Source organism: Myotis brandtii, unplaced genomic scaffold, assembly GCF_000412655.1.
Source record: "Myotis brandtii unplaced genomic scaffold, ASM41265v1 scaffold1424, whole genome shotgun sequence".
Classification (NCBI taxonomy): domain Eukaryota; kingdom Metazoa; phylum Chordata; class Mammalia; order Chiroptera; family Vespertilionidae; genus Myotis; species Myotis brandtii.
In genome coordinates, this window is record NW_005355089.1 from 438,661 (window position 1) to 451,619 (window position 12,959).

The 12,959-nt window shown below is 42.4% G+C and overlaps 1 protein-coding gene and 1 pseudogene across 1 annotated transcript in view; one reads left to right on the plus strand and one right to left on the minus strand.

The window, feature by feature from the left end:
- Nucleotides 1-12,959, minus strand: part of FAM120C (family with sequence similarity 120C) — a 63,486-nt gene that overhangs the window by 33,777 nt on the left and 16,750 nt on the right. Inside the window, exons 2-4 of the mRNA XM_005860886.2 lie at nt 8,704-8,950; nt 6,458-6,540; nt 5,215-5,343 (exon numbers count right to left, since the gene is read on the minus strand). Of these exons, the coding sequence (XP_005860948.1) occupies nt 5,215-5,343; nt 6,458-6,540; nt 8,704-8,950 (459 nt within the window). The remainder of the gene's footprint in view (nt 1-5,214; nt 5,344-6,457; nt 6,541-8,703; nt 8,951-12,959) is intronic.
- LOC102246081 lies at nt 1,244-2,861 on the plus strand (annotated as a pseudogene).

Genomic DNA, 12,959 nt, shown 5'->3' on the forward strand with positions numbered 1-12,959 from the left:
AGATTGTTCCAATGAACCGTGACGTGCTGAAGAGATCGCAGAGGGGGAGCAGCACACACATGGATTTGACATTAGCAAACAGCACAGCACAGACTCTGAGACCTGAAGAGGTAAATCACAGCCCAACTCCCAGACTGGCCACTGGGTGGCACACATGCTGGACTGATCCAAATAGGTTTGCAAAGGCCTTGAAAATTGCAGACATTGAAACCACAGCCCACAAAAGGGTGATGAGAACTTGTGATCTGAACCTAAATGGGTTGATTGCCTCCAAAAACAAAAGTACAGTGGGGCCTTGACTTACGAGTGTCCCGACTAACGAGTTTTTTGAGATACCAGCAGTATCTCCGCCGATTTTTTGCACTGAGTTGATAGAGTAATTTGAGTTAATGAGCTCCGTCTCGGAACGAATTAAACTCGTAAGTCAAGGCCCCACTGTATCAACAAGGACTAAAACCTATAAAATGCTGACGAAAGAAATCAAGGATGATCTAAATAAATGGAGAGGCATACTGTATTCATGGATTTGAAGATTCACCAAATTCATCTATATATTTAAAGGAATTCCAATTAAAATCCCAGCAGGACCCCTGGCCAGTGTTGCTCAGTTGGTTAGAGCATCATCCTGTGCACCAAAGGGTCGTGGGTTCGATCCCTGGTTGGGGAGAGTACGGAAGACAGGCGATCGGATGTCTCTCTCCCCCCTTCCTCTCGCTCTAGAATCAAACAAAAACATATCCTCATGTGAGAATTTAAAATAATAATAAAATAGACACAGTAATTTTGAAAAAGAATAAAATTGGAGGAATCACTGCCCAATGTTAAGACTTATCATAAAGCTACAGTATTTAAGACAATGTGCTATTTGCAAAGGGACAGACACATAGGTCAAAGGAACAGAAAAGAGTCCAGAAATAGGTACACACAAATATGGACAAGTGATTTTTGACAAAGGCAATTCAAAGGAGAAAAGACACCCTTTTCAATGAAGTGTTGAAAACAATTAGATTGCCATATGCAAAACCAAAACAAAACACCTCACACTTTATACAAAAATGAACTCAAAACAAATTATTTATTCGAAATATAAAACTATATAATTTTTAGAAGGAAAAAGAATTTGTCATGCCTGCAGTTATGCAGAGTTCTTAGACACGACACCAAGAGCAAAAACTGGTAAGAATTTAAAACTTCTGTTCTACAAAAGAAAGTAGAGACAGGGGATCTATTCTTTGTGCTCAGATAAGGAGGAGCCAGACAAGGTCTTGAGTAGGCAATGCTGAAGAAATACTGCTTCACTGGGCCACGTGGTGAAAAGGGTGGGGAGTTGGGGGAAAGGGGTTCGGTGGCAGAAGATAAGGAAGAGCCCAAGTTTGAGCCAGAGGGGTCAGGAAGAGTAAGTTGGGAGCAGGAGCAAAGAAAAAGGAAAAAGAGGCAGCAGGAGAGGGGCCAACCCTGTATGAGGACATCCCCAGATCAGAACACTTCACCTAGAGGCAAACAAGGCACAGTCCTGGAATGTGGCTGGGCTTCAGGCCTGGATTAAGGAGAAAGGTTTAGACTGGATAAAGGAAGAAGCCCCAGAGATCCTGTGCCTGCAGTAGACCAAATGTTCCGAGAATAAACTACCAGCTGAACTTCAAGAGCTGTATGGGCTACCCCATCAGTACTGGTCAGCTCCTTCAGACTATGAAGGGTACAGTGGCGCGGGCCTATTCTCCCACCAGTGCCCACTCAATGTCTCCCATGGTATTGGCTGAATTTGACACGTTTGTCCTGGTAACAGACTATGTACCTAATGTAGGCCAAGATCTGGTGTACCTGGAGTACCAGCAGCCCTGGGATAAAGCCTTTTCCAAGTTCCTGAAGGGCCTGGCTTCCTTCCCGCAAGCTCCTTGTGCTATATGGGAACCTCGATGTGGCTCATGAAGAAACTGACCTTCGCAACCCCAAGGTAAACAAAAAAGAATGCTGCCTTCATTCCGAAAGAGTGGCAAAACTTGCCTGGCCGGTGTGGCTCAGTGTTTGAGCATTCATCTATGAACCAGGAGGTCACGGTTCGATTCCAAGGTTGCGGGTTCAATCCCCAGTAGGGGGCATGCAGGAGGCAGCTGATCAATGATGCTCTCTCATGATTTATGTTTCTATCTCCCTCTCCCTTTCCCTTCCTCTCTGAAATCAGTAAAAATATATTTTTAAAAAAGAGTGGCACAGCCTTAGCTGGTTTGGCTCAACGGACAGAGAGCATCGGCCTGTGGACTGAAAGGGTCCCAGGTTCAATTCCGGCCAAGGGCACATGCCTGGGTTGCGGGCTGGATCCCTAGTAGGGGGCGTGCAGGAGGCAGCCAATCAATGATTCTCTCTCATCATTGATGTTTCTATCTCTCTATCCCCCGCCCTTCCCCTCTAAAATCAATAAAATATACTAAAAAAAAAAAAAGAGCGGCACAACTTTGGGGAATTGATACAGGCTATTCCACTGGCTGACAGCTTCGGGCACCTCCACCCCAACACAATCTATGCCTACACTTTCTGGACCTACATGATAAATGCTCGATTCAAAAATGTTGGTTGGCGTCTTAATTACTTTTTGGTGTCTCACTCTCTGTTAACTGCATTGTGTGACAGCAAGATCCATTCCAAGGCCCTGGTCAGTGATCACTATCCCATCACCCTGTGCCGAGCACTGTGACACCTCCCCCAAATCGCTCTGAGCCTGGGAAATGAGCCCCCCAACTAGTTTCAAAACAGCTTTGCTCTCTAGAGAATTCTGCACTGTATTTCCCTTCTAAAAGTATGAATTCTTCAGCCAGGCTCCTAGTAACAGATGGGTTTCCTTTAAGCCCAAGGTTTTCTTTTTTTGTGTGAGTTTTCTTCTTTTTATTAAACAAAAGTAGGCCCTGGCCAGGTAGGTCAGTTGATAGGAGCATTGCCCCGATACACCAAGGTTGCGGGTTTGATCCTCGCTTAGGGCACATACAAGAAGCAACCAATGAGTGCATCAACAAGTGGAACAACAAATTGATGTTTCCTTCTCTCTCTCAAAAAAATCAATCAATAAAAAAAACATTTTAAAACCCAGCAAAAGAAGAAAAAAAAAGCTACTGATGACTTTCTTTGAACTGTCCATGTGAAAATAAAGAGCCATAGTTTCGCAAAAAAAGAAAGAATGCAAAGACAAACCACAGACTGGGAAAAAATATTTACAAACCAGATATCTGACAAGGGACTTGTATACAGAACATATAAAGAACTCTCAAAACTCAACAGGAAGTAAACGAACAACCCAATTTAAAAAATGAGCAAGACTGTTAACAAATAGACCATTCACCAAAGAGGACATATGGACAGCAAATAAACAGAAGAAAAAAACTGTTCATCATTAATAATTTGATAAATGCAAATTAAAATTATGATGGGCTATCACAATATACCTATTAGAATGGCTATAAAAATACTGACAGTAACATGTGCTGATGAAGAATGAAATAGCCACTGTGGAAAATGGTTTGGCAGAGTCTTATATAGTTAACCATATACTTACCACTTGACCCAGAAATCCCACTCCTAGGGAAATGAAATTGTATGTTCATACAAAAACCTCTACACAAATGTTTACAGCAGCTCTACCAAAAACTGGAAACTCAAATATCCTCTAGGGATAAATGCATAAACAAATGGTATACCCACATAATATATACTACTTGGCAATAAAAATGAATAAATTATTGCTGGATGCAACATGCAACAACTTAGAAGACTTGAATGAAAATGCCGTTCTCAAAAGATTATATACTATATGATTCCAGTCATATGCTGTTCTCTAAAAGATATAACTATAGTAACAGAGAATAGACTGGTAGTTGCCAGGAGTTAGGGATAAGTTTGGGTGTGACTGCAAAGGGATAGCATGAGAGATTTTGGGGTGGTTCAACTGCTCTGATCCTAACTGTGACAGTGATTACATAAATCTATACAAGTGTTAAAAATTCATAGGACTGGTCCCGCCGGGGTGGCTCAGAGGTTGAGCGTTGACCTATGAACCAGGAAGTCGCAGTTCAATTCCCAGTCAGAACACATGTCTGGGTTGTGGGCTCGATCCTCAGTGTGGGGTGTGCAGGAGGCAGCCGATCAATGATTCTCCCTCATCATTGATGTTTCTATCTCTCTCTCCCTCTCCCTTCCTTTCTGAAATCAATAAAAATATATTTAAAAGTAAAAGTAACTTATTTTCCTAACTTCGTTTCACAAGACAAAATCATAGTCAAGCTCTTTTGTCACTATTAACAATGAAATATTAATTCTTGTTTTATGTGAACCTACTTTAAGTAGTCTTTCTCATTACCCATTATCCTCTAGTAAGCAAGACTGCCTTTATATTAAAATATACAATGAGCCCTAACTGGTTTGGCTCAGTGGATAGAGCATCGGCCTGTGGACTGAAGGGTCCCAGGTTCAATTCTGGTCAAGGGCATGTACCTTGATTGCAGGCACATCCCCAGTGGGGGGGTGTGCAGGAGGCAGCTCATCGATGTTTCTCTCTCATCGATGTTTCTAACTCTCTATCCCTCTCCCTTCCTCTCTGTTAAAAAAAATCAATAAAAATATATTTAAAAAATATGTATATATACAATGAAATAAAGAAGAACCCTAGCCAGTTTGGCTCAGTAGATAGAGTGTCAGACTGTAGACCGAAGGGTCCCAGGTTCGATTCTGGTCAAGGCTCCTCCCCAGCCTGGGCCCTGGTCGGGGCTTGTGTAGGAGGCAACCAATCAATGTGTTTCTCTCACATTGATATTTCTCTCTCTTTCCCTTTCTCTTCCACTCTCTCTAAAAATCAATGGAAAAATATCCTTGGGTGAGGATTAAAAAAATAATAAAAGAGTAGGAGGATATATACTAGTGATAATATAGCAAGTTGTTTCTGGGTAATGAGATTTTAAGTGACTTCTTTTTTTTGCTTGTTTATTTTCTAAATTTTCCAGAATGAGCTTGCATAGCTTTGATAGTCCATGGGAAAAAGTTAAAGAATCCTTTCAATCTAGCCCTAGTAATGTTTTCTCAAGGAAACTCTGGGGCTCTGGTCTGTATGCATGGAGAAGACAAGCAGCTAGGAGGAGAGAAGGTAGCCAACACAGGAAAGATCAGATCTGCTGGTGGTACTGGTGAAGGTAAGAAAACTGGCTACTCTTAGAAAGGGGAAGGCTAGCTCACCTGAGACTGTTTGAAAACATCCTTCCCAACCACATCCAGGTCAGAGGGGTCTTTGATGGCACTAACATACTCAGAAACAGCCTTGATCACCACATCACAAGGAGGAAGAACCAGCTGATGAGCTCGAACCTAAAAGAGTTAATATAAACAAGAAACACTAGCATCAGACATGGGTCGTTAAGAAAAAGGGTGAGCCCTAACCGGTTTGGCTCAGTGGATACAGCGTCAGTCTGCAGACTGAAGGGTCCCAGGTTCGATTCCGGTCAAGGGCATGTACCTTGGTTGCAGGCACATCCCCAGTAGGAGGTGTGCAGGAGGCAGCTGATCGATGTTTCTCTCTCATTGATGTTTCTAACTCTCTATCCCTCTCCCTTCCTCTCTGTAAAAAAACAATATAAAAAAAAGAAAAAAAGAAAAAGAAAAAGGGTGAGGTGCCTGGCCAGCGTGGTTGAGTTGACCTATGAACCAGGAGGTCACGGTTCGATTCCCAGTCAGGGCACATGCCCAGGTTGTGGGCTCAATCCCCAGTGGGGGCTGTGCAAGAGGCAGCCAATCGATGACTTCCTCTCGCTATCCCTCTTCCTTCTTCTCTCTAAAAATCAATAAAAATATAATTAAAAATAAAAAGAGAGCCCTAACCGGTTTGGCTCAGTGGATAGAGCATCGGCCTGCGGACTGAAAGGTCCCAGGTTCGATTCCGGTCAGGGGCATGTACCTTGGTTGCGGGCACATCCCCAGTGGGTGTGCGGGAGGCAGCTGGTCGATGTTTCTAACTCTCTATCCCTCTCCCTTCCTCTCTGTAAAAAATCAATAAAATATATTAAAAATAAATAAATAAATAGAGAAAGTAGCCATCAAATATATGTATTTTTTAAATGAGTTCACCCGTAGAATACCCAGCTGCTACTGCAGAGAAGTGCTTGATGTGGGGAAAAACCCCAGCACATTTGGTGACCAGAGTATCAGAAGTGATGTATTCTGGATGAGTGTGGTAGAAGTGTGAAAGTAAAGGAGACAAATAGGAAAGAAAGACATAGGAAGGAAGAGCTGGGTTTTCTCCTACACAGAAGGTGGAAAACGAACTTTTTCTTCTTTAAAGGGTATTGATCGTAATTACAAATCTTGATCTGCTAAGTATTTGGAATAGTTTAAACCTAATGAAATATAATTGTTCTATCAAAACTCCAATCAAAACCTGATGTCCCCTAGGCATGGATGTATCCGCAGGAAATGGGCACAATACCTTAAGTGATGCGAGGGGATGTTCTGGTCCCAAGAGGCTCCAGTGGAAAGCAGCCAGGTCCTCATCTGGGAGAATGTGGTTACCTATAAAATACATTTATCACTTATTGACTGTACAAATGTTTCCTTAGAGCCTCCAGGGCATGACAAAGATGCTGTGAGAGAAAATTATCAAATAATTCACATAGATCGATATACTTCATGTAATGAATACAGTAGCTATGTGTTGATTACCTACTTATGCATCACATGCATTATATGTATCACCTTCAAAATAACCATATATGATAGTATTATTTCTCTCATTTCACGCTTAAGGAAACTGAGGTTTGAACAAGTTTGATGACAGCCTAAGGTGGCATAGTTAATTAAGTGCCCACACCAGGATAAGAACCTAAGGACTGTCTGACTCCAAAGCTCATGCTATTTTCTATGACCTAGTCACCCTGTCTTTTATAACAGCAGCCACCAATTACTGTCTGCCAAGTGCTGGACATTTTTATATCTCACTTCACTTGACTTTATAATAACACCATGCGGTATATTCCATTTCACAGAGGAGGCGACTGAAACCAGGGAGTTACCTGTAACTGCAGTGATTTGCCCAAGACCTAATTGCAAAACTTGTGCTGACTGCACCAGATCATCCAAGCTCAACTCCTTTGGGATTATAAACAAGAGTTCACACTTAAGACAAGATATTAATCTTTATGCTGTCAATACATGGAAAACCAACTCAAAACCTACTCAACTCTCTGTCATTTAAAAGGTACATGGATAGCCTGGCCAGCGTGGCTCAGTGGTTGAGCATCAGGTGACCTATGAACCAGGAGGTCACTGTTCAATTCCCGGTCAGGGCACATGCCTGGGTTGGGGGCTCGATCCCTGGTGGGGGGCGTGCAGGAGGCAGCCAATCAATGATACTCTCTCATCATTGATGTTTCTATCTCTCTCCCTCTCCCTTCTTCTTTGAAAATCAATAAAATATTAAAAAATAAAAGGTAGACAGATAGAAGGCTAGAATGGAGATATATATATCAGATTCCCAAAGTGGGCGCTACCGCCCCCCGGTGGACGCTGCAGCGATCCAGGGGGGCGGTGATGGCCACAGGTGCATTTGGGGGCGATGAGTAACTGCTATTAAAATTTAAAAAAAATTAATTTCCAGGGGCTGAGTAATATTTTTTCTGGAAAGGGGGCGGTAGGCCAAATAAGTTTGGGAACCACTGATATATATAATAAAGAAAGCATAGTAAAATGTTAATGGCAGAAAACAGGAGGTAGATACAGGATATTCACTATAAAATTCTTTCAAGTTTGCTTATGTTTGGAAATTTTCATTATAAAATCTTAGCGCAACAGAAGCAAAAGGAAAAAGCAATTTGTATTCTTGATCTAAATTTAGACACTGGGCCCTAACTGGTTTGGCTCAGTGGATAAAGCGTCAGCCCATGGACTGAAGGGTCCCAGGTTCGATTCTAGTCAAGGGCACGTACCTCGGTTGCAGGCTTGATCCCAGGCCGGCCCAGGTCAGGGTGCTGTGGGAGGCAACCAATTCATGTGTCTCTCTCACATCGATGTTTCTCTCTCGCTCGCTCTCTCCCTCTAACTTCCACTCTCTCTAAAAATCAATGGAAAAATATCCTCAGGTGAGGATTTAAATAAATAAATTAATTAATTAAATAGATAGACAGATAGATAAATCTAGACACTGGGGAAATGCTCTGAGTGGAAAACTAAACCTGTCCAGGGCTAGTAAAACATTTGGCCTAAGACAGTACTCTGCATAAAGTAGTTATGGAATATAACAAAAAAGTGCATGAGTTAAAATAATGTTCTGGAATATGCATGAATTCATAAGGCAAACATGCCGAGTTTCTAATAAGAAGCTCAGAAGCCCGTCTGGAGTGGTTCAATGGTTGAGCATTGACCTGTGACCCCAGAGGTCACGGTTCGATTCCCAGTCAGGGTACATGTCCTGGTTGCAGGCTCAATCCCGAGCATGGGGCTTGCAGGAGGCAGCCCATCAATGATTCTCTCTCATCATTGCTGTTTCTATCTCTTTCTCCTTCTCCCTTCCTCTCTGAAACACATATATATATAGAAACTCAGAAACATAGTATTTGGCCTGAGAATTTTCAGAAGATAAATCCAATAATGATTGGTTAAATGGGTCTGGTCTTCATCTCTTAGCACTAGAAGGGGAAATGTAACTAATCACTGGAATCTGTTCTCTGAACCACCTACCTAGCAGCGCAGCGAATATGGGAAAACTCATCCGCTTCAGGCCCAGCTGCTTGGCCACCTCCTGCATCAAGAACTGGTTGGTAGTGAGGTTCTTCCCATTCCAGCTCAGCTTCAGAGCATGGGAACTGTAGTAATAGGGAATATTGTAGAGAGCATACTCGGAGTCATGGGCAAGAAGGCCATGGAAGCCGTTTTCCCTGAAAAAAGCCACCACTTCCAAATGGTGGTCTTCGAGGCTCTGAAAGACCTAGGAGGGAAGAAGAGAAGAACAAGGTCATGCAACAGAAGCTGAGCTGCATTTGGTTAGAGGTCAGGAAGGTTAGTAACTGAATTTTACAGTTTGTTGAAACTTAAGATTACATGAGATTGAATGGAAGAGTTAAAAAAAAAAAAGCCTCTCTCTTGCCTGCCGAAGTGGCTCAGCAGTTGAGCACTGGCCCATGAACACCAGGAGGTCACTCAAGGTTTGATTCCCAATCAGGACACATGCCCAGGTTGCAGGCTCGTTCCCCAGTATGGGGTGTGCAGGAGGCAGCCGATCAATAGTTCTCTCTCATCATCGAGGTTTCTATCTCCCTCTCCCTTACTCTCTGAAATATATATATATTTAAAGCCACTCTTGTAAACGCAGGCAGAATTATCTTTGGGTTTGTTCAAATGCCCAGTCTTTTTATACTCCTTTCATGAAACCGAGAGGCCTAGCCTCTTTAAAAGAAATTAACATGGTATGTAAGTTTTTATACCTATATTAGAAAAATAAAGCTATTACTTATTGCTCAGCACCTCTATATGCCCTGCATATTTACATAAATTATGTCATCATCAGAACAACCATGGGCGAGGTAGATATGGATGTCAAAACATACATAGAAAGGTTAAACAACATATAGCTAGAACCTGAACCCAAGTTAATCTAACTCCCTTTTAAAAATTCTTGCTTGTGCCCTGACGGGTTTGGCTCAGTGGATAGAGCGTCAGCCTGCGGACTGAGGGGTCCCAGGTTCGATTCCAGTCAAGGGCATGTACCTTGGTTGCGGGCACATCCCCGGTGGGGGGTGTGCAGGAGGCAGCTGATCGATGTTTCTCATCGATGTTTCTAACTCTCTGTCCCTCTCCCTTCCTCTCTGTAAAAAAATCAATAAAATATATTAAAAAAATTCTTGCTTGCTTTCTTAAGAGCACCAAGGACACTCCCAACATCTAGGTATCAGAAACTTCATTTTTATTTATTTTTATTTTTTTAGTCCTCACCTGAGGATACGTTTTTATTGATCTTTTGAGGGAGAGGGAGACAGAGATAGAGACAGGGACAGGGACAGGGACAGAGACAGAGGGAAACATCGATATGAGGTTGTCTCCAGTATACATCCCAACTGGGATTGATTAAATGCACAACCTAGGTAGGTGCCCTGACTGGGAATCGAACCCACAACCTTTTTGGTGCATGAGATGATTCTCCAACCAATTGAGCAACCCGGCCAGGGCAACTTAACCCCATTTCTAAAAATGGGAAAACTAATGCTGCAAGAAATTGGCTGCCCCCAAAATTACATAATGAGTGAGTGAAGACAGGATTCAAACCCAAGCTCATCTGATGCCAACACTCATACTTTCCATTATACCAGGCTTCTTCCTGGAGAGCACTATATTTTATGAGACATACCATTAAGTGCCCTTCCTATGCATCCCTCTATAGCTGCACTTAGGCACACTGGATCCACCACACTAACTTCCTTGATTTCAGAGACTTTATCTCTGTATTCCTAGCTCCCACATAAGACCTAGAACACAGTAATAAGAATAGTAATGGCTAACAGATACTGAAACATGCACTATGTGCTAAGTAATGTCCCAAGTACTTTATATGCAACAACTCAATTAATACACAAAAACAATCTTCAGAGGCCATAACTATTATTTTCATACCCATTTTACATTACTATCTTTAAGGTCACATGGCTGGAAGGAACGAAGCCTGGATTTTGGCTCTAGAGCCTGTGGAGCTCAATAATTTTGTTGAACCCAACTGATCTATTCCTTCACTTAAGTTGTAAAGGAGTGGTAGTTTTCTGAATTCTGACTGGAATTTCAATGCATTAAGCTTTTGCCAGCCTTTGGAAAGGGGGACTAGTCACAGTAGATAGTCATGTCACATATTAGTGATACAAGGGGAGGGACACTGGTAAGCAGACAGCAAAGCAAGGTCTGTATTTGATATTCAGGCAAAGGAACCAAAATTCCTTACTTTACACTGTAACATATTTAAGCCTAGAGCTATGATAAACTCCATTTGGGTCAGGGTAGTACAGTTTAATGCTGCCCCCCGGTGATAATTTCTTCCAGCACATCTCTCATATACAAGTCACTGATTGAGCATCCTTCTACCTTGTGCCATCATAAGGCTATGTGTGATATATTCTCCCCGATCATCACAACCTAACCATGTAAGCTTCATAAGCCCCATTTTACAATTGAGGAAACTGAGGCTTAGAGAAATGAGGTGCCATACTCAGGGCCACAGAACTGGGAAACAGAAACCTGGGTCATACTGCCCTTTCAACGACAACACATTACTTTTATCTGGTCTAAAGCAGATTACGCCACTATCGAAGTGATTTCAATTCCAGAAAGCCAAGGACTAGTGGTTTTTAACTAATCTGGTGGCTCTTATAACACCAGGAGGGTAAATCACAATGACTGGAGAGCATCTTCAAAATATACAAACCTGTGCTTCAGATCAGCTGATGACAATGAAACCCTGACGGGCAAGGAAAAAGCCTTCCAGCCACAATGCCTCTTAGAGAACAGCTGAGCACCCTGGCTCCATTTCCACATCTCTGATGATTACTACCACCTATGCAGAATGACTTACAGGCCCTGGTCCAAACTGATCCAGTTTCCTTGGCAACCGTGCAATTTTCCAGGAGACTAAAATGATTCAGGCGAAATTAAACAACATACCCAAACGACTAAGCAGAAAAGAAGTACATTTGAGCTATAAAGAAAGCAAGAGTTGAGATTCTGAATTGTCCATAGCTTTTTATTGTTGTTAATCCTCACCTGAGGATATTTTTCCATTGATTTTTAAGGAGATTGGATGAGAGAGGGAAAGACAGAAATATCCATGTGAGAGAAACACATCGATTGATTGCCTCCTGCACGACTGGTTGCCTCCTGCCTGAGCCCCGATCAGGGCGTGGGCCCAGGAGAAGCCTGCAATCCTGCAATCAAGGTACATGCCCTTGACCGGAATTGAACCCGGGACCCTTTGGTCCGGAGGTCGACGCTCTAACCAGCTAGGGCTGTCTAGCTTTTAATCACTGACTCAATTTTAGTCCAATGAATATGAATTGAGAGCCTACTAAGTGCTAGGTTGCAGACAGCACAGAGTGGCATGAATATAAAGAAGAATAAAACTCAGGGGAAAACAGCTCCCTGAGAGAAGTTTAATGTTTAATTTCCAATCTAAGTAGTCCAAAGCAGTGGGTTTTATTTTTTTAAATATATTTTATTGGTTTTTTACAGAGAGGAAGGGAGAGGGATAGAGAGCTAGAAACATCGACCAGCCGCCTCCTGCACACCCCCACTGGGGATGCGCCTGCAACCAAGGTACATGCCCTTGACCGGAATCGAACCTGGGACCCTTCAGTCCAAAGGCCGACGCTCTATCCACTGAGCCAAACCAGCTAGAGCAGTGATGGCGAACCTTTTGAGCTCGGCGTGTCAGCATTTTGAAAAACCCTAACTTAACTCTGGTGCCGTGTCACATATAGAAATTTTTTGATATTTGCAACCATAGTAAAACAAAGACTTATATTTTTGATATTTATTTTATATATTTAAATGCCATTTAACAAAGAAAAATCAACCAAAAAAATGAGTTCGCATGTCACCTCTGACACACATGTCATAGGTTCGCCATCACTGAGCTAGAGCAAAGCAGTGGGTTTTAAATTGTGCTTCCCAAACCAGGAATTGGGTTAAGTGGGAAACTGGATCAAATAACCAGACAGGACAGATGCTCCTACTTTCTCTTCAAACTGAGCTCATATTTACCATATTACCTATTTTATATTTTGGCTCTTTCAGAAATATTTTATTTTATTGAATAACATTTGTTGTTAAAAACAACTAGAAGTAGCCCGGCTGGCGGGGCTCAGTGGTTGAGCGTTGACCTATGAACCAGGAGGTGGAGATTTGATTCCTGATCAGGGCACATGCCTGGGTTGTGGGCTTGATCCCCAGTGGAGGGCATG